General features: G+C 39.8%; 1 protein-coding gene across 1 annotated transcript in view; it reads right to left on the bottom strand.

Annotated features, from left to right (window-relative positions):
* The window catches only part of CSMD2 (CUB and Sushi multiple domains 2), a 914,813-nt gene that overhangs the window by 37,364 nt on the left and 855,470 nt on the right, over positions 1-21,979 (bottom strand). Inside the window, exons 55-64 of the mRNA XM_027864466.1 lie at positions 14,387-14,575; positions 13,584-13,757; positions 12,500-12,682; positions 9,756-9,932; positions 8,451-8,630; positions 6,415-6,588; positions 2,142-2,315; positions 1,712-1,785; positions 837-948; positions 278-457 (exon numbers count right to left, since the gene is read on the bottom strand). Of these exons, the coding sequence (XP_027720267.1) occupies positions 278-457; positions 837-948; positions 1,712-1,785; positions 2,142-2,315; positions 6,415-6,588; positions 8,451-8,630; positions 9,756-9,932; positions 12,500-12,682; positions 13,584-13,757; positions 14,387-14,575 (1,617 nt within the window). The remainder of the gene's footprint in view (positions 1-277; positions 458-836; positions 949-1,711; positions 1,786-2,141; positions 2,316-6,414; positions 6,589-8,450; positions 8,631-9,755; positions 9,933-12,499; positions 12,683-13,583; positions 13,758-14,386; positions 14,576-21,979) is intronic.

Below are 21,979 nucleotides of genomic sequence, written 5' to 3'. Positions count from 1 at the left end.
TTGCCCTGTCTGCTGCTGACATGACTCAAAGCTAAAGGGAATGGGGAGGGATAGAATCAGTTACAGAGGGGTTCAAATAATGTACAATCTAGAATGCATTTTAGAGTCTTATTTCTTATGCCTTATTTCTAAATTTCTGACTTCCAAAGGATAGAAAAATTCTGGGAATGAAAGAGTTTCCTTTATCCTCCTTGTCAATACTCATCTTCACAAAGTTCCCTCCCCCACCCCCCACATACATGCTCCTTCTGGCAACAGTAGATCATTGTAGGCTCACCCAGGCAGATAGGTGGTTTCCCTGTCCAGCTGCCATCAGCTTTGCAGGTACGGTGTTCAGAGCCGCCTTTGAGAGAGAAACCTGACTGGCAGGAGTAGATCAGTGTGTAGCCCATGGAGGGCAAATCCAGGGCACCTACATTGGCATGGGTGGGTGTCTCTGGCTGCTTACAGTGATGTGCTAAAAGACAGGAAAGAGACTGTAAGGACCATTTCCTTGCTCTAAGGTTTCCTCTTCCCAGAAAGGTGGGAATTTTTCTGCATATTAAATTTCTCCAGGAAGGTAAACCCATCTCTGCCCTTGGATATCTACCTTGGTGACAAAGAGTCTTTACCTACTACAAGGCAAGGTGGGGCTAATATGGGTATTTGTGAGGTGGTTTAAGACCCTTATGCCATGAACATTTTTACTAAGGGGAAAAGGAGTAGTTGTGGCCTCATTTCCTAAATCCTCTCTTAAAAGACCAGAACTTCTAGGAGCTATTATTTCACCATGTCATAGGTTAGTTTTCCATGTTGTGTAATTAAAATTTCTTGTGATATAGTTTAAGACTACTTACGGACACAGTCTGGTGGAGTTCCACTCCAAGTAAGGTTGGGGAGGCAGGTTCTAGTGGTAGAGCCTTGCAACAAGTAACCTTTTTGACAACGGTAAAGCACTAGACTTCCAACCTGGGATAAGAACCAAGCGCCTCATTAGCAAACTCCAATAGGCTTTCCCCTCTCATATTCACTATTGCCATTATCACTCTTCTATTTGAACCCTCCACTATCCTTCAAGAACCTGCTTATCAACATCATCCTTCCAATTGTTTGATCATCTTTCTCCATCTATACTATACCTTCATCACTAACCCTCTCTATATAACACCTATCACCCTCCATGTGTCCCCATTATCATCACCTTTATCTATCTCCCATCTGTTCTTTCATCATCAACTTGCTAACTATCCCCCATCAACCTTCCCTCTATCTCATCATCATCATCATCTTCCATCTATTGTATCATCATCCTGTCTTTTCCAGATCAAGTCTCCAACTATTTTCCCATTATTATCCTCACTATAACCTCCACTGTTACCCTCAATCTGCCCTCCCTTATCAAACTTTCATCTATCACCTATTTTCAACTCTCCATTTGGGTTCCCCATCACCATCCTTCACCTCTTTCCCCATTATCACCATCCATTCAGCTTCTTGGCCTTATTACACAATGTTGCTTCTAAGTGGTCTAAAAACTGCTCTCCTTCCCTTCTCCAGCAATTTCCAGCAGGCAGTGAAAACTAATTATCCCCAACTTCTAAAGTTCCATCCAATCCCTTACCCTAAGCTGCTGTTGTCCTTAAACAATAGCTTTGTTTGGTTTCACCCTTAGTAGGGCCAGATGGAATATGAGGAAGGAGTTGATCAATTTAGTACTTATTTTTACAGTTACCTGGTAGCCTTGGGAGTTATTCTGCATCCCAAACTGGGGTACGCCAGGGTCTGCACACATGGTAAGAGTTGGATCTGGGTTATAAAAATATAGAAACAATCCACATGTAGAACTTGGAAGATTTCCTCTCCCCACTTGGCAGAATTGCTATTTCAAACAAGTATGTAGAGTTTATTGACCTCCTCACCTTTTTGACTTCTCTTCTCTCTGTTGATTCTATATTCCCAATATCACTATAGCTATGCCTATTTCATTCTCTCTTCAGAGAGGTCAAAGGAAAACTATTTCTCTAAATACTAAGGCCCAGAAATGGTCAAGTGAAATCTTTGCTTAGGGTTTCATACCACATCTGCAAGATAACTCTGTCTAACACTTAGACTTGCTATTTGCCAAAGCAGTATGGTTGCCTGGTGCTAGAATATCCTCTTACCTATGCAGCTGGGCTGGGTGCCACTCCATGTCCCATCTGATTGACAGAACCTTCTTGATGAGCCCACAAGCACTAGAGGAGGTGGGCAGGAGTATGAAACAGATGACCTGTAAGAGAATCCCCGGTCCTCTCTCCTCCCATAGGGTGGGACGCCAGGATCTCCACAGAACACAGCTATGGAACAAAAGAGAGACAAGAATACTGTAGTTACTTTCCAGAAGCTAGGTAGTTCGTTGGATAGAGCACTGGGCCTGGGGTCAAGAAGACAAGTTCAAATCTGGTCTCAGACACTTATTAGCTGTGTGACTCTGGACAAGTCACATAACCTCTGTTTGCCTTAATTCACTGGAGAAGGAAATAGCAAGCCATTCCAGTATCTTTGTCAAGAAAACTCCATGGACAGTACTGGTGTGCTATAGTCCATGGTGTCACAAAGAATCAGATATGACTGAATGACTTAACAACAACAACTCTCTAGAAACCAGATAGCTATTCTAACAGCCTCATGCTAATTTTCTTGTAGACTAGCTCTAGACCTCACCAGTGTGATTGGTCTGGGAAGCACCATTAGGCATGTGGTCACTTCTAATGCTGCTCAGTCTTTCTGCCAATTACTATTCAATTAATTCCCTATTAATGTCCTGGTATGGAAGACCAACAGTCAACTGGGTTTTACATGTTTCTTTTCTTCTCAGCACTTAATTTCACAATGAACTTTTAACTAACAAGATCACAGGATATTATCTTAAGTAGGAAAGAACTTCACTATGTCAGGGCCAGAGGAAGATATGAATCTCCCATCATCCATGGAAAGGATGATAACAGCTACTGGGCTGCAGTATGAACCTAAAAGCAAGAGACAACAAACAGAATTGGTTCTTTGGTTGAATAAAAATGGCCTATAAAGATATGCCTCTTTCAGCTCTAATACCATGTTCTAAGATCCCTTCCAGCTCTAACATTCTACGAGAAATCAAAGAAGGAGCAAACCCCAAGATGTAAAGTAGGAGTTTGGTCACTAAGAACTAATTCCCCGGGAGCATGCAGAACAGTAGCAACAAACACTTCTCAGGCTACTCTGGTCAAACGCCATGGTCAGTGATCAACCTAGGGATTCCTGGAGCTGATCTATCTGGCACATCCCCAGACAGAAAAAAGTGATCACAAGTTAAATTTGGCATTCAATGATATTGGGCTGTAGTATACCACAGCGCTACACATATCCTGGGGTTTTTGTTTTTTTTTTTTTTTGCTCTTTGCTTTAAACATTTTTATTGTTTGTGTCACAATCATTTCATCCTTGATGTAGGTATCCCTTTCCCTCCTCTTCCCACAGCAATAAAAACAAAAGTACTTCTCACGGAAATGTTATCGTGACAGGACCAACAGCCAGGCTAAGATAGGACAAAATGTACATGTACATAGCTTAATTCACAATTCATGGATCTCAAACTTTGGAGATACGGTTTATTCTAGAGCTATGAAAAGAACTGGAGAATGGGGCCTGCTGTCTTTAAACCCTTCCTTATTTTTAGGTTTCCTTCTTTTCCCAACACCATGTTCAACAGAGGTTTTGGGCTTAATCCTAGATAAAGTTTTACAAACTACCCGTTTAGAGTTAGACAATAACAGAAACTATAGGCTAAAGGGCTCTAGGAAGATCTTCAGGTCCTGCACCTAAGGAAATTCATGTGAATACTGCCACATAATTTCCTGAGGTACCCAACCCTATGAGTATGCAACAGCCCTTAGAAGAGAACCACCTCCTTTTTCTCTGTTTGAATTCCTTCTATAGTTCCAGATTAGAGTCTTACCTGCATTAGGTTAAAATATTTCCGATTCCCTTTTTTCCACATAAGCATTTTACGATGTTGACTAAGAATCTCCTCATATTGAAGTATTGGGAGTCAGGGAAGGCACAAACAACTCTGTTTACCCAATAGGTTTCAGGGGTCAGTAAACTATGGCCTGTGGGTTAACTGTGGCACACTACAGTTATGTAGCTGTGAGCTAAGAATTTGGTTTTGACTTTTGAACTAAAATGTTATTTTGTTAAAAACATTAAAAAAATATTCTTAGCTTACAGGTCATACAAAAAGAGGCAGTGGGCCAGATTTGGCCCATGAGCCATAGTATGCCAACTCCTAGGTTAGATAACCTTTGAGCTTCCTTTCAGATATAAGAATCTGTGATTCTAGTATGAAATGATGGATCCCAGCAGAGAAAGACTTACAAAAACTGAGTTGGAGGGGACTTCAAAGGCCATATAACCAAAACCCTATCTCAACAAAAATTCCTTCAGGGAGAGGGGTAGTTATTAAGCCTTTGATTGAAGACCTCCAGTGAGGGAGAATCCACTGCTTCCCAAAGCAGCCCAAAGTGGTTTGGGACAGCAATCATTGTAGAGAAGTTTTTCCCAACATCACTTTTAAATTTGCCCTTTTGCAAATTAATTCACCCAAATAAGAGAAATGTAAATTAAAGCAATTCTGCCTCATAGCCTTTAAAGTATCAAAGATGATAAAAATAGATAAAAAAGGAAAATGACAAAATGTTTGAAGGGATATAGGAAAACAGGATCATTAGTGCCCTGTTGTTGAAGCTGTGAATTGATTCAACAATTATTATTCCAAGCATTTATTAAATGCCTACTACATGTCACACAAGTGATCACAAGTTAAATTTTCTTTACCTCATTATCTCATTTCACTATCACAACAACCCTGGGAGGCAGGTGCTATTATTACCATTTTACAGTTGAGAAAACTGAGACAAACAGAAGTTAAGTGACTTGCTCAGGGTTACACAGCTAATAAGTGTCTGAGATCAGATCTGAACTCGAGTTTTCCTGTCTCCAGGCCCAGGACTCTATCCGCTGCAACACCAAGTTGCCATCAAACACTGGAAACTAGAGAGTGCCCATCAATTGGAGAACTGCTGAACAAATAGTGGTATTTGAATGTAATGGAATATTATTGTGCTATAAGAAATAATGAAGGGGATGGTTTTCAGAGAAATCTGGAAAGACTTTTTTGAACCAATGTAGAGTAAATGAACAAAACCAGGAAATCATTTTATACAATAATATCACAAAGATAAATATCAGAAAGATTTCAGAAGTCTGATCAATGTAATGACCCACCACAATTCCAGATGACCAACAATGAAGCATTCTACCCATCTCCTGACAGAAGTGATGGACTCATGATGCAGAAGGAGACATACATTTTTCAACATGGCCAATATGAGAATTTGTTCTCTTTGATTATGTTATAAATTCCCCCAGCACCACACTGGTTGGTGGGGGAAGGTGGAAGGAAGAGAAAAATGGTTGTTAAAAAGTGAAAGAAATGATTATTTTTCTCCTATATTAATAACCAATTAATATTGAGGGAATCTAGGGTTTTTTCCCTTTCTATTTCCTCATTCTTTACAAGGTCAAAGCAGTTTCTAAAGGACAGGGTTGATAATGAGATTGGATTAACATTCTCCTCAATCTAGGCTGAGATCCCATCCAACTGGGACATAAGTGACTTGGGTGAAGGTAGATCCCTTTTTCTAGATTGGAGGTGAGTGGTCTGAGTAGAGATGAGTAAGAATGACATAATCAAAGTCTAGGCCCTAGGCCCTCATAAGAATAAGACCACTTCTCATTATAATATTCATTCTCTCATTAATTGTTAACCAATCAGAGTTGATTTCCACCTGTTAGAAACACTTTTCCAAGGGTATTTAAACTCTCAGTGGCCCTGAAAGTTCATCTTTGGTTTACAAGAGAAAGCCAGTGACAATGATTTTATTAATTATTTGCTAGCTATAATTAATAAATTGATTATCAATTACCCAGACATTATATCTCTGCGACTTTCCATTCATCACAAAAGAAAATAAAATGCAAATTTTAAAAGGTGATGCATTAATTGTTCCTAATCTTGTCTTCTGGGGATAACCAGAACTAGTACCATCCTTCTTCTAGGTCTTCAAATAGTTGGAGATAACTATCATCTCTCTCCTGTGTTTTCTCTAGGCTAAAAATTTTCAGCTCCTTAACCATTAATAATATATGACATAATCTCAAAGGCCTTTCACCATCCTCATCTTTCCTTGGACACTCTCCAGCTCATCATTATTCTTCCAAAATTGTGCCTTGAACAGAAAACAAGGCCCTAGATATGGTCTGACCAGGACAGAATTCAGTAGGAACATTACACCCCAAAGAATGCCGCCTGGATTCTTTGTATACAAGCACAATCCCACTCTGACACCAACTTACGGAAACATTGGGGCAGCTCTCCACTCCAAGAACCATTGCCTTCACAGGTGAACACAGCAGGTAGGGAGAGTTGATAGCCTTCCAAGCAGGCATATGTCACACTTGAGCCCCACATGAAGTCAGACCCCACAATTTTCCCATTAGGAACAGGAGGGGGTGCCTTGCACAGGATGGCTGCAAAGGAAACCAAAGGTGTTGTGTCTTGATAGTTTTCTAGAGGAGCCATGCTCCATCGAAGCCCATTAACAATGTAAGTAACTCTATCTCTGCCTTTGGGGACTCATGACTCTCCACTTTTAGGGAACCTTGGGTGTTACAGAGAACATAGTTCCCATCTTCAAAGATGTCCCAGTATGATGAAACACACACATGTACTTAGCCTCAGAGATAAAAATCAGGCTGGGATGTCCTCACGTATGTCAAGCAAGTTAATCTTAGAACGTTAAGCTGTAGAGCTAAGTGTACAGAGAGATTTAGGCCACTATTTCCTCCTTTCCAAGAAAGAAGCAGCAGGATAGAATTCTTCCTTAGGTGTCTTTTCTGGGGATTTTGAAAATTAATTCATAACAATTATTTGGTTACCTTATTAGGGTTAGGATGCAAGCCAACAGAGATGATGATGACAATAACTCACATTTGTACAACCTTTGGGTACAAAGTACTTTACCTCAGTTGACCCTTACAACTGCCCTGGGAAGTAGGTGGGGTAACTATTGGTACCATTTTATAGATAATGAAGCTGGGGCCCATAGAAGTAAATGAATTTGCTCAAGGTCACAGGGCTAGTAAATGGGAGAACTGGCTTTCAAATTGAGCTTTGTCTTTTGATTCCTAGGCTAAGGCTCACCACACTGTGCCATATTGACAAGATGACAGAGGTCAGAGGCTTTTTGAGCAAGACTCAGAACCAAGTGTTCTTGCTCTTCGTTTCTGCTGACCTTTGCTGTGGAAGACTCACAGTGACCTTTACCTGTTCTGAATTCCTAAAGCACTTTCTGTCTGGGACGCTCATCATTGTCTGGTCCTATTAGTTATTTCTCCAACCAGATTATGAGTTCTTTAATACCCAGGCCAATGTCAGGTAAGTGGTAGGCTCTTCAGGGGTTGGCAACTATGATCCAATGGTCAAATACATACCACCATATATTTTTGTATAGCCCTTTAGCTAAGAAGGGTTCTAAAAGTCAAACTGGCCATAGTTTGCTATCCCTTGCTTTAAATAATAGGCTGCCATGTGGTAGGACCAGTGGCAAAGAGAATTGAATTAGGCATTAGCCAGCCTCTCTTCTTAGTTCTGTCACTTGATAGCTGTGTGAGCTTGGGGAAGTCACTTATTTTCTCTGTTCCACAGTTTCCTCATCTGTAAAACAAATGACTTGGACTAGATGACCGGTTAGCTTCCATCCAGATCTAAGCTTCAACAGTTCATCATCTTCTACTGTCTAAATTTTACCTGTGAGCTAACATCTACACAGGACTTTATAAATTTTATATAGTGACAAAGTACTTCACATGTATTATGTCACCTATAAAATAGCCAGGGCAGGCATTCTTATTCCCATTTCAAAGAAACCAAGGTTCAGAAAAGTAAAGTGACTTTTACAAGACCACAAAGCTAATAAAAGCCAGCACAAAAGGCTAGAACTTGACCCTGACTAACTTCCAAGGGCTCTCTTGTCCTGCATCCCCCAGTTAGGCAGAATAATTATGTATAGCTCCATGTTATAGAGAAGGTAGCAGAGGTCTAGAGAACGGGACCTGCTTAAATAGCCTCGGCCAGGAGTCGAAGATCTTACATGCGTACTGTGTCCTAATTTCTGTCAATTTCAATTTGAAAAGGCATTTGACAAATTATGAACCACCCACCAACTCAAATCTAGGAAAGCGGCTTCACATTTGCATGCTCCTGCTCCTCCTTCTTTCCTCTCTTCACAGATATATAAGGAACAAGCCTCAAGTTCGCATCCTGTCCTTCCCTGCATCCCACCCCATCTCCACCCCACTACAGTGGTACCCGTGAGGGCTTCAGTTCTCACCTTTGCACACTGGCTTGGTACCATTCCATACCCGGTCTTTCGTGCATCTCAGCACAGATGCTCTGTCAGATTCCATCATATGTCCTGGGATACACTGGTATGTCACTGTCTTATTGTATGTGAAATCACTGCCTAGTCTGATCCCATTAGCTGGAATTCCAGGATCACCACAGTTTATAACTAGAAGGAAGAGACGAAAAAGTGACCATTTCCAGCATAAACTATCCTATCTTTCTCAAAGCTTGATTTCCACATATCCAACAGCACACATTCAGAGATATATGTACACATTCAAAACATGTGTGTACACAAGTATCCAGATGTACATGGGTTGGTAAAAGTCCATACATCCAGATGTGTGCATATGAAACTGCCCAAACATACATTCAGCTGTGCATATGAATTCATCCAGACATACATATACACAGTCCAGTTGTACACATCCAATCACACATCAAGACATACAGTACATATATCCAGATGTACACACACACAGTCTAGTAAATGTACACACATCCAGCTGTACACATACCCATCTCCAGATGTACATGTACACAATCCAGATGCATGTCCAGATGTGCATATGCACACATGACTGGATATACATGTACGCAGTCCAGAGATACAAACATTGAGACATACCTGCATATGCATTCCCATGTCCAGAAGTATACATGTACTAAATGTACACATAGTTCAGTACATATTCACATATCCAGATGTACACCCAGACATATACACACAGAATACATGCATTTATATGTACATACACATATCCAGATACATAGCACATATCCAGATGTGCACACACACATATGTTCAAGCATACACATATACATTGTGTTCTGATATTTATGTACACTGTCCAAACCTACACGGTCACAAGTACAGGTGTACATCTACAGAGGTACATTTGTAGACATACAAACATACACTTGTACACATATAGACATACACACATAGTATACACTTGAACTTATGTACATGTATATACATGCACACACAAACAAGTATATACTCTTACACATCCACATGTACAGATGTATACTGTACAATACATATATACACTTTCACACATATAGATGTATAGTCATTTATAGTACAGATGTACATGGGTATAGATGTACACTCATATATATATATATATAGATATATAGATAAATATGTGTACTGTTACAAACACATACAGATATAGAGATATAGATATGTACAGACCCTGCTACTTGACTCAGCCTCTACACACACACACACAAACACACACACACATACACACATACACACACGTCATACTGGTGTAGAGCTCACCTGTGCACTCTGGGGAGCTCCCAGTCCAGGTGCCATTGACAGAGCAGTGTCGACTGAGCAGGCCTGTTGCATAATAGCCTTCTCGACACTCATAAATGATTGAGCTGGAGAAAACCAAGCCATCATTAAACACAACTCGGGCATTGCTTGGTGTTCCTGGGTTTCCACAAGATAGCACTAGGAAGCCAAAAGAGCAAAGTGATTCAATATGTTTCACTCTGCATAGAGAGAGCATAACACAGCCTGAGGAGCTTAGAACTGCCCAGAGTCAGATTAAAATCTGATACAGATAGACAAATGGTATGAACCTCTCCTTCATCACCACTTAGAACTCAACATAGACTGATCTAGCTAGGGGTAAGATGAGAAGAGGGAAGATGTTTAACAATTCCAGACAATGGTAAGTAGAAGAGTGGGAAGGAAAGTTGAGCTCCACTATGATGCCACTGATCTATAGATGTATGTTTGTATGAAGGTGACCACTCGTATACATACAGGGTTGTTTGTTAAGTCAGTGACTGCTTGTATATGTAAGGTGTGGACACATTCCACAAATATTTCTCAGGTACCTACTACCCTGCAAAAAACTTAAGCTAGAAGGAACGCAAAGATGAATGAGATATATTCCTTGCCCTCAGGGTGTTTATAGTCTAACAAGAAAAGAGATAAGATATGTAACCATATAACTAAATATCAATTATTGCCTTGTTTTCTATTTTGTTCATTTTGTGTTACCTTTCCAAATAGATGGGAAACTCTCTCCGGGCAATCAGTCAAAAGACATTTATTAAGCACTTAGTATGTGCCACTCATACATCAAATATAGTTCTAATGCTTAATAATATTTGTTGAATAATTGATTGCCTAATTGATTAGAAATGCCAGACTGGATCAAATATATAGTCCCTCCAGTGCAGGAGTCTGCCTTTCTAAGAAATGTTTGTTTTCCATGCATGAGACTGTTGGATCTAGATATGGAAGGGACCTCAAACATCACCTAGTCCTAGTTCCTCATTTTTTTTACAGATGTAAAAAGTAAGGCCTAGAGAGGAGAAGGGCTTGCCTAAGTTCACAGAGCAAGGAAGCAGCAAAGCCTAGACCTAGACTCAAAGTTTAGGTCCTCAGACTCTCAATCCAGGGCCCTTCCCATTATACCATGCCTCAACTTACCTCAAAGGTTAGAGGGGGCTCCAAATTGTCCCTTAAAAGCCTGTCATGCTAATATGGAAATGTTTTGCAAGACTACACATATATAACCTATATAAAATTACTTGCCTTCCCAATGAGGAGGGAGAGGATGGAGGGAAAGAGGGAGAGAATCAGAAACTCAAAATTTTAAAAACAAATGTTAAAAATTGTTTTTACACGTAACTGGGGAAAAAATAAAATACTAATTTTTTTTTTTTAGGCAATTGGGGTTAAGTGACTTGCCCATGGTCACACAGCTAGTAAGTGTCAAGCGCTAAATATTTTTTCAAGCCTGTTATGGACCTGACAGTTACAAATTTCTTTCTTCAAGCCATTTTTAGTCTATACCATTTTCTAAAATTCCCAGAATGCCTATAGCTAATTTAAAACATGATGTGGGGGCAGGTAGATGGTACAATGGATAGAGCACTGGTCCTGAAGTCAGGAGGACCTGAATTCAAATCCGGCCTCAGACCAAACACTTGACACTTAGTAGCTGTGTGATTCTAGGCAAGTCACTTAACCCCAATTGGCAAAAAAAAAAAAAACAAAACAAGCAAAAAAAAAATGATGATGTGCCTGTGTTTGTGTGTGTGTGTGTGTGTGTATGTGTATATATATATATATATATATAATATATATACATATATATAGTTTGTGTGTATATGTTTGTATAAACACACACACATATACACACACACTTACATACGTACACACACACAGAGTAATCAACAATTTGTTTTTCTGTTTTGAAACACCAATCCATCAGAGACCCGGTCCCGAAAAACAAAGCCCTAAGGCATTTGGAGTAGTAATATTTGCTAGTTTCAATACTGTCAATTTTCAAATAGTATTTTTTGGTTCGATGCTTCTATTATCAATGGATGCTCTTTTATTATAGGTTTTATTTAGATATGAAAACAATGCTACTAGTCATAAAGAAGTAGCTAGGTGGTACAGTGGCTAGAGTGTCTGGCCTGGAGTCCAGAGGATCTGAGTTTAACTCCAGTCTCAGAAGCTTACTAGCTGTGTGAACTTAAGCAAGTCACTTAATTGCTGTACCATTGCTCAATCATCCATAAAATGAAGATAATGACAGCACCTACCTCCCAGGGTTGTTGTGAGGATCAAATGAGATAATAATGTAAAAGCACTTAATACAGTTCCTGGCATATAGTAAGCATGATATCAGTGTTAGCTATTGTTATTATTATTATTTCCAATTTTATCCAAGTGAGGAAGATCGATTGAGTACAAATATGAGAAGGAAGGATCCTTAGGTGATGAGGAGAGAGATAAATTTAGGGCATATAAATTTGATCATCTCCGACCTCAGTCTAGAAAACTTATTTTCCCCCAATACTAGAAAAGTTGGTTGAGAGGAGGGGAGAGAAAAGAGATAAGAGCACTTTCAAATATTTTGCCCAATATTCTTGCCTTTTTATTTCTTGGCCAAAGTTCTGAACTTGGGTTATGAATTTAACTGGTCAATTCTGAGAAAAGGAATGGAGGAGGTGGGAGAGAACAGGCAATGGGAAGAAAATTTCATGTGTTACCTTCACACTCAGGCTGGGTTCCACTCCATGAGCCATTGACATGGCAAGTCCTCTCTGATGACCCTCGAAGCATGTACCCAGGTTCACAGCTGAATCGCATCAGACTTCCAATAACAAACTCATCTCCCAGACGGATACCATGTGGAGGAATGCCTGGATCCCCACAAATTCCTACACTGCTACCTGCTGGCCAGAATCAAACAAATCCACTATATTAATGTGGTGTAAGGAATAGAGAATAGTGGAAATGAGAAGTGGGAAAGTTAATTCCTGGGATTATAACTAAAGATAAGAAGCCATGTGAACTAGTGAAATCAGGGACATTTATAGGACCAGTCTCAAGGCAAGAGTATTAATTTCCTTTAAAAATCTGACTGTGTTAGATGACCTCATATTATTTCAAAGAATTACTTTATTGTCTTATGGTTAACGTTGACCTGTATCTACCATAGAGGTCAAATAGAAATCAGAAGGAAGTACTCATGACCACTGGGAACAACCCAGCTATTTCTAACACTATAGAAAAGGGCTATAAAAAGGGAAAGTAAGCATGAGAACTTCATTAGTCTAAAAGTGTGCTAATCTTTCAAAGGCAAAATGTAGCTTCATGGACTTCAAAAATATAAGAGTTTTTAGGTCAGTTAGGTAAAGTTCTAAGATTTTAATGTCTTCCTCTAGGATTCACTCTGACCAAAAAAATAATCTAAAATCTAGCCAAAAGAGTATTCAGCAAATATCCGTTGATTGAATGAATGCTGCACAGAAGTTAGGCTAGTTTGAGGAAGGAGAGAAAGGAAACTAGACAGAAAGGAAGGCATAAAAATGATAAGGGGAAAAAGGATGGGTAGCAGAAACCTCATGCCTGGATTGAATAGAGACATCTGAGAGAATGAAGTACAACTCTAAACTTCCAAGTTCTATATAAGACCAGAAAATGCTTCAAGTGGTAACACAATCTGGCTGAGCCAGGTTTTCCAAATGGTTATAATGGGCTCCACCCTCTGCTTCGTCTAAGCTTTGCATGAGGCCAATAAAAAGCAACCAATCTTTCACTCTTCCCAGGCTACTTTCCCTATGCTCACACCTGAGCAATGTGGTAGAGAGCCACTCCAGTGTCCATCCAGCTGGCACATGCGGGTGGCATTGCCAATCAAAGTTCTCTTGCCCATGCAGCTGTAACGCACAACTGATCCTACAGTATAGCTGTCCCCTGAGATCTGAGAATGGGGTGGAGAGCCAGGATGACCACAGGAGACCACTGGAAGAGATAAAAAAATAAAGAATCTAGCAACTCTAAATAATCATGGCATTTGTAATGATTATAGGGACCAAATCTAGGTTTCCCAGAGAAGGTAATATAAAATTCTTGGAAATATTTGAGGGAAATGTTAATTCAAAACATATAACACATATAATATTTAGGTATATAAAACATATAAAATATATAACATATATATATATATATACACATATTTTTCTTTTTCCTTGGTTGAATGGCCTGAAGTTTTTCATCTACTGACTGTGTAACTTTCTTCTAGATAATTTACAACCTACCTGAAATTCCCACTGAAATGTCATTTATATATAACAATGATGGCTCTTATTTTCAGCAAGAACAGGGAAGATTATGACCTTCAGATAGGGAAGAAAACCATCATAGAATCTCAGAGTTAAAAGGGACCTCAGAAGCCATGGAGTCTAACCCAGACCTGACCAGGAATCTCCTCTACAATATCTCTAATATCTAGACTGTCTTCAGACAGAGTTACTCCAATGAGGAGGAACCCAGTACCTCCCAAGATAGTTCATTCCACTTGAAGATAGTTCTAATTGTTAGGAGGCTTTTCATTATATTAAGACTAAAACTGAGCTACTGTGTCAACTTACAGAGACACTGGGGGAGGGATCGGTCCCATGTACCATCCCCCTGGCAAGTCAACACATGTGTCCCAAGTAAGTAGTAACCATGGTTGCACTGATAAGACACAGAGGTTCCAAAGCTAAAATGGTGGGGGCCACTTGATTGGATGTGCCGGATGCTATTTTCTTGATGTCCAGGGTCTGTACAGTTGATGACTGCAAATAAATAACACAGAAGTCAAAAGTGTTACAAGTGAAATCCCAAAATTAAAAATAATAAATGTAAAATCCAAGTTGGCATACATTTCCTTTATAACAAGAGCCCCCAAGCTGGCAACAAGTAAGGACAGTGGTGATAAACTCACACAGGAACAGGGGCCACTACACCATACACAAGGATCCATGCAGCCAAATATTTGACTTGGAAAATCATATATTAACATTATCTCTGTTCTACTGTATTTAAACTTATTTATTTTGTTAAATATTTCCCAGTTACATTTTAATCTAATTCTAATCCCACTCAGAAGTGTTGAGGTCCCTGGCCTCCCCCTCACCACTCAGGCTAAGTGACACCTCTGATTAAGGAGGTGCCATGCTCCTTGGTGATGGACCACACAGGTTGGCGGAGAGGGAGCGTGGAATGAAGGTGGCTCTGGAATGAAGTACTTTGGAAAATAGCATGTAATCATTTTTTTGATTTCTCAGGATGAGAGAGTACTTCTTCAGGTGTTGTACTACTGAATCAGAGATAAGAAAAGTCTCATATGTATTTATTACAGAAGAGGGACTATGGAGCTCATTACAATTGTTTTAAACCTATATGTTTCCCATACTTCTTTCCCCTCCCAGCTGTGCCTATATATTCCTATTTTCTCTATCCTGGCATGCCCTGGAATTGTGGGGAGTGGAGGGTAGGTGACTTCTACCAGGCATATGCTGGTTTTTAGACATCAAGGAACTGGCATAGGTAAAGGAGGGAATTTCTAGGATATTTCATTGGTACATAAATCATTTAGTATACTGAGAAATAAAATGTACTTTAAGGTCCTGAAAGAATTAGTTTGTCAGGGATAAGAAACAGCAACAACAATAATAAGATCATGCTTGTGCATTTATACAGTATTTTATAAATTCTATAGGAATTTCATAGTATGTTACAGGATTCAAAGTTCTTTATCATTTCCAAAGTGCTTTCTATATAGGATGGTCCAGTGAAAAGGGAAACCAGTTTCTGAACAGTGGAAGAGAAAAGGCCAGGAGTGGCCAGGGAGTTTGGAGAGTTTCAAAAGATCAACTGATAAGCAGTTATATGAGGGAGCTGTATAAGGCCTAGGCAATCACCATAGCACACTTAGAGCAGGTGAAAAGATACTAATCCCTGACACGAATGTAGAAATGCTCCCCATGGCAGCAATGATAGCATGTGTTTACCAGGAAAGTTAGTTTGTACTTGGGAACAGTTGGTGAGTAACAAAGCACCAAAATTAAGAAGGTATGACAAATGAGAGAACTGTTTCAATGACTTATCAGGACTGTTTTATGTCTGCGTTTTTTTCAGAGGCAACCAGTCTCTCTTCATTTGGAAAATGTTTAATTTCTAGGAGGTGATTCTGGCATCATGGTCCCTTTGGTAATCTAGTGAAACTTATGGCTTCTTTCTCACAATGTTTTTAAAGGCATAAAATAAAATTTTATGGATTTGGGGTTACAAAGGAAATCAATTATACTGAAATACAGTAATCAAACTATTAAGGGGTAAGAGAAAGGAGAAAAATTGAGTTCATGAACCCTAGGTTAGGAATCCCTGGTCTAGAGAAACAATTTCCTCTCTGATCTTCAGTTTACCAAGTAAGTAAAGCAGTCCTCATCAGGATTAAAGAAATGATTAAAAGAAAAGCAAAAAACAATCAAACAAAAAAAAAATCACACTTTGATAAGGCAGAAGAGAATCTGAAATAGTGTTAAGAGGTTGGAAAGTAAAAGAATATGACAAAGAGAAAGAAGAGAAAGAACTCAGAAACAACCCATTTATTGCTGCTCAGATTGGAGAAGTGATTTATTCAGGGTCACATGGTTTATTAGTTACACAGCTCAGATTAGAACCCAGGCCTTCTGATTCCCAGGACAATGCTCTTCCCACTATGAAATTAGACTGATAAAGGATTTCTCAGGACAGGAACAGGATCTTCTACTTGGTAGTGGTCACAGCTTAGAAGACCTTGGAGAAAGAAGGGAGTTAGGCACTAAGAAGCACAACATGCCCTATCTTCTTACTGCTGATAGAGTTGGAGTAGACAAGTGATTAGTGATCAGGGAAGCACTTTAAGCTTATTCCTTTAGGTTTCAAACATCCTAATTTGTTGGTAGGATGAAAGACAACTCATAGCACCCAAATTGCATTTTCCATCTAACTGCAGCTGTTACTGAAGAAGCTAATGGTATGTGTAGACACTGGTTTCTACAGAGCATTAAGCCACTGGGATAGAAGCAACTTTCCTAATAAGATACATTTCTACTTACCTCCTGTAGTGCCCCTTTAAATGACAAATCCTATATAATGATAACAACATATTCCTAGAGTTCTTTAAGGTTTCCTAGGTGCTCTCCTCTTGGAGGCAGCTAGGTGGCACCAAAGTGCACAAAACACTGGGCCTGGAGTCAGGATGACCTGAGTTCAAACCTGATGTCAGACATTTACTAGTTGAGTGACCTTGGGCAAGTCACTTAATCTGTTTGCCTTAATCCACTGGAGGCAAATACAGCATCCTTGTTAAGAAAACCCCATATGGGGTCATGAAGAGTCAGACAACAAAATCAACAAATGCTTTCCTCACAACTGCCATATGATATAGGTAGTGAAAGTATTATCCTTCGCTGATGGAAGGTAGCTAGTGGCCTAGTGGAGAGAATTCGAATCTGTCATCAAACACTTAGAAGTTATGTGACTCTGGGCAAGTCATTTAACCTCTTTTTGTTCCAGGTTTTTCATCTGTAAAATGAGGATAATAATAAAACCTACCTCCTAGTTACTGAGAGGACCAAATGAGATAAGATTTTTTTTAAGTGCTTAGCAAAGTGTCTGGCACATAATAGGTGCTACATAAATGCTAGTTATTATTATTGTTGCTCTTGTATTTTATAAACTGAAGGTCTGAGAGATTGAGTGATTTGTTCAGGATGATACAACTAACAAGAAGAATTTGAAGCTAGGTCCCCTAACCCCAAGTTCAGCACTCTAGCCATCACACCAGTTTCTCATCTGTAAAATGAGCGGGAGAAGGAAATGGCAAATAGTAACTTCCTAAAAGGCCACAAGATGGCGATGCTTCTCCACAGAAATTCTCAGTCTCCTACACACAGACACACACTCACACACACACACACACACACACACGCACACTCACTCTACCTCCCCTTTTTCTTACTCTCCCCAATGTGCATTTTTCTTCCTTAATTGATCATTATCACAGAACCGTTGCAAATATTTTTAAAACCCTTTCTTATAGGAGACCCAAATGACTAGGACCATTATACCTTGGTATTTTTTTCTATTTTAAAAAGACAAAAACTAATTTTCCTTCTGTTGTGGATCCATGGGTCTCAGTGTAAAACAGGCAACTCTTTCCTATCTCTGGTCTTCTTCATTGAGTCAGTCAAACATTTATTAAGGACCTACTATAAACAGTGCATACTTGGAAGGGATTTCAGAGATCATCTACAACAAGCCTGACAAGGAGCAATTCAATACGTGCATGAATACGTCCACTGAAAAGGCAGCTTCCTACTCCCAAGGGACAATCATCATTGTCCTTTAGGACAGCTAGAATTGTTAAAAAAATTTTTCTCTCCATTGTGCCACAATCTGGTCCCCTCCCCTGACAACCGTTGCACTTAAGTTTCATACTAGTCCCTTCATGGTCAAGTAGAACAAATCTAATTCCTTTCCCATTTGATAACCCTTTGCTTTACAGAAGACAGCTATCAAGTGTCACATATTCATTAAGCATGTGGGAGGGGCAGTCAGCCCAGACAATTACCATCCCCCACTTAAAGTAGGTAACAAGATGCTACCCCCTGACACCCTAATCAGGGTGATAACACATCTCAACTGCTCACCCAATCAATCAATCATAGACTTCCAACTAGGTGTGAAAAGCCATCAATCAACTGAGATGTCTTAGAAAGCCACTGGATAAAGCAGATCTTGTAGAAGACTGTATGTAGTAGATCCTTAATAAAAGTTTGTTGACTGACTCACTGAAGAAAATTAAAGACAAGAAAGAGTTGCCTGTTTTGTACTGAGGGCCAGGAATCCACAGTAGAAGGAAAACTAGCTTTTGTCTTTTTAAAATACAGAACTACTACAGTATAAAAGTTCCATTAACCTGGATGCAATAAAAGAAAGCAAATGTTGCCTAGTTTCTTTAGATTGGTTGGGCTTGGTCACACCCTGTGGGCATGCACAAATCCAAGAGATGTGTGTCTAGCAGAAGCTTCCAGCCAGGCCTTGACAAAGATCTCAGCTTCCTTGCCCTCCCTCTATCCAGAGAAAATATTGTGAACTGCATAGGATCAGAGGACTTCAGAGGATTTGGTTTTTTCATCAACATCCTAAAAAGCATCCCAAATAGCTGTGGCTGACTGTAGTATCTGAACTGATAGCCAACGACAAACTGAGCACATTGGAGAAAGGCACATTCAAGGCTCTAAAGGAAGTCCAGAAGAAAGCCTATATCATAGCTAAGCAGAACATCTTGAAGATAGACCAAGAAGAGGTCTTCCTGGAGCTATGCCACATGTACTTTAAGCTCATTTTCTCCTGGACTCTATACATAGTGGTGGGAGAGAGAGAGACTTGGGAGATGTATTATATACCAAATATACCACTATAGTAATTATTTGTTCCTAAAAACTAATCAATTCTACCAAAGAGCTATCAGTAGTTAATTAGTGGTTGGGGGGAAAGAGGTAGAGAATGCCAGAAAGATGCATGAGCATCAGAAAGACTTCTCTCAACTTCTTAGGGTTATCCCTAGAATCCTGGGGCTAAGAAGAAGCAGTTGAACTCTGGGGTCACAGTTTTTTAGTGCAAGTGAGGATTGGGAGAGCAGCTCCAGAGCCTGTGTTACGTGTCCCCCCTCTTTCCCAAATCTTTTTTGCCGATTCCCCAACTGATCCTTGAATGACAGGTTTTGATTTCCTCCCCATCCTGGTCACTCTCCTAGGCTTATCAATGCCTTTGCTAAAACCTGTTGTGGAGATAATTTAAAATACCCCCAATGGATCTATAAGCTCACAAATGTGAATATTCCCTATAAGAGTGCAAATTGCAACACATTTATGATTTGTCATCCCATCTAACTTTTGTCCAAGTCCTTTTATATATCCTCCACAAAGGGTCCACTAAACATGCTGGGGGCTTTTTTCCATATCTTTAAAGTGACCGGTGCAACCTGAGTTGTCATCTGTTATTCATTGGCTTGCTACCTGACCAACCGACCTCCTTTTCCAGTCAAATAACTCAGGCATGAATCATCAGCAATATGCTAAACCCTTTTTACATTCACCATATGTCCCTTCATTGCCATTTGGGTAGTTCATAATTTGGTTTCTTTGGTGATTGTGGTATTAAATGATTCACAGTCACTATAGCATCACCAGCAGAATATGACTATTAAAAACACGAGGTTTTGTTTTGGTGAGAAGTTTGAGATCACTGAAAATGAGGCACAATTTTCTAAGTGCCATCCCTCCTCCACTTTCTTTCTCTTTCCTTCCTCCAGGTCCAGTTCACTGCTCATCTGCAGTCTGTCCAAAATATATATGTCCTGAATGATTTGCTCTGTGGGCTATATATCCATATCATGAGCTGTACAATAAGCATTCTTCATTCACTTTTTTTCTTTTGAGAGGATTGCTAGTTCAAACTCTTCAATAAATACAGATCTCTTTTAGAATATCCTGTAGTGTTTGAGGGCTTGAATGCAATCAACACAATGTCAAATGAAGTGAATTTGTTCAATGATCATCTGATGAATATCAAAAAAAATAATAAAACAGAGAGATATATGTCTGTGGAAGGGGTTTACCTCTGTCATGGAGGCTGTCCAGTACAGAGTTCATAGGGAAGAAAGATTTCCTATATACAATGTGATATTTTGAAAGCCTCCTATTTATGGTGACAAAGAGTTCTCAGGGAATTTACAATCCAGTAGGGAAATAAGATAAGCAGAGATAACTGTCACATACATTAGAATATGATAAGCTAGAAGATCACTCTGGAAATACCAATTCTAGTAGTTTGATGAGAAGAGATTTCATAGAAATGTTGGAATCTTCTGAGTCTTGAAAAATGAATAAGAAGTCAAGGTATGGAGATGGTGTTTGGGGTTAGCAAACTAGGCACAGGGAAGAAAGTAAACAAAAATGTTGGGCCAGGAAAACTTGGAATATATTCGATGGACAGAAAGTAGTACATTCCAGTTCAGCACCTGCAGCAATCACTGAAGGTAGAAATCTTTGAGAAATCATTCCTCATCACCATCAGCAACTGCTGATCAATTGCCACCAACAGGCAAACGGGCAGAGGGACATTAGGAGTAGCATAACCCACCAGTCCTGCTTCTAGCCAAGCTCTGACAGCCATCAATCGAGGAGGCAGCACTTACAGAGAAGGGACCAGCCAGTCCCACCAACTGCCAGCCAATGGCCAGCCACAGGGCAGGTAAGACAGCCTGGCTGAAACTTTAAGGCACCCTGAAGGCAAGACAGGAGGCAGCATGTGGGCAGGCAAGTAAGTCACCAGTACCACCTTAACCACCATCTCCCCTCAGACTCTGATGAAGACACAACAGTACCCTGAGCCCAGGAGCCTAGGGAATAGTAATGCTGCCAGCACAGTGTCCTCAGCCATTATCCTGGGAAGCAACTCAGGTGGAGATGCACCCTGCCAACTTCTCTTGTAGGTACTACAGTCATGTCTACTGGAAACCCAGAAAAGAAAGTTCTTGTCACCATAGTCCTTGGTCCTTTTCAATGGTTCAACATTAGAAAATGATATGATTTTATCAGTGGAAATGACATTAAAGAAGAGGCAATTACTATCTCCTTTGCTGCTACATCTTAAGATCCATAAGACTTTTCCATCTGATTTGTAGCTGTGCTCTTCCATATGTGTTGTCTTTCCTACCAAAATGTGAGCTCCTTGAGGGCAGGCACTTGTTTTACTTTTCTATTTGCAACTTCAGCACCTAGCACAGTGCTTTGCACACAGTAAGTGCTTAATAAATGTTTTAGTCATTCATTCAGTTTGACTTGAATGTGGAGCATATGAAGAGAGGGTTATGTGAATTATGCCTGGAAAGAGCTAGATTTTGCATTATCTTTAATAATATCCCACTATAGAATCTGGTCTTTATTTGAGCAAGGAAGTGACACATTAGAACAATGCATTAAGGAAATCAATTTAGCAGCAAGTTTGTCTGGGAGACAGGTTAAGAGGCTAACAGCAGAAAGAGCCTGAACTAGGGTGTTAACAGTAGAAATTGTGAGGGAATGGCTGAGAAATATATATTGCAGAGACTGTATCAGCAAGACAAAGAAATGTCCCACAATCTT

The sequence above is a fragment of the Vombatus ursinus genome, unplaced genomic scaffold (genome assembly GCF_900497805.2).
Source record: "Vombatus ursinus unplaced genomic scaffold, bare-nosed wombat genome assembly UNPS02014775.1, whole genome shotgun sequence".
NCBI lineage: Eukaryota > Metazoa > Chordata > Mammalia > Diprotodontia > Vombatidae > Vombatus > Vombatus ursinus.
Note: the sequence above shows the minus strand (reverse complement) of the source record. Positions and strands in the feature narration are given on the sequence as shown.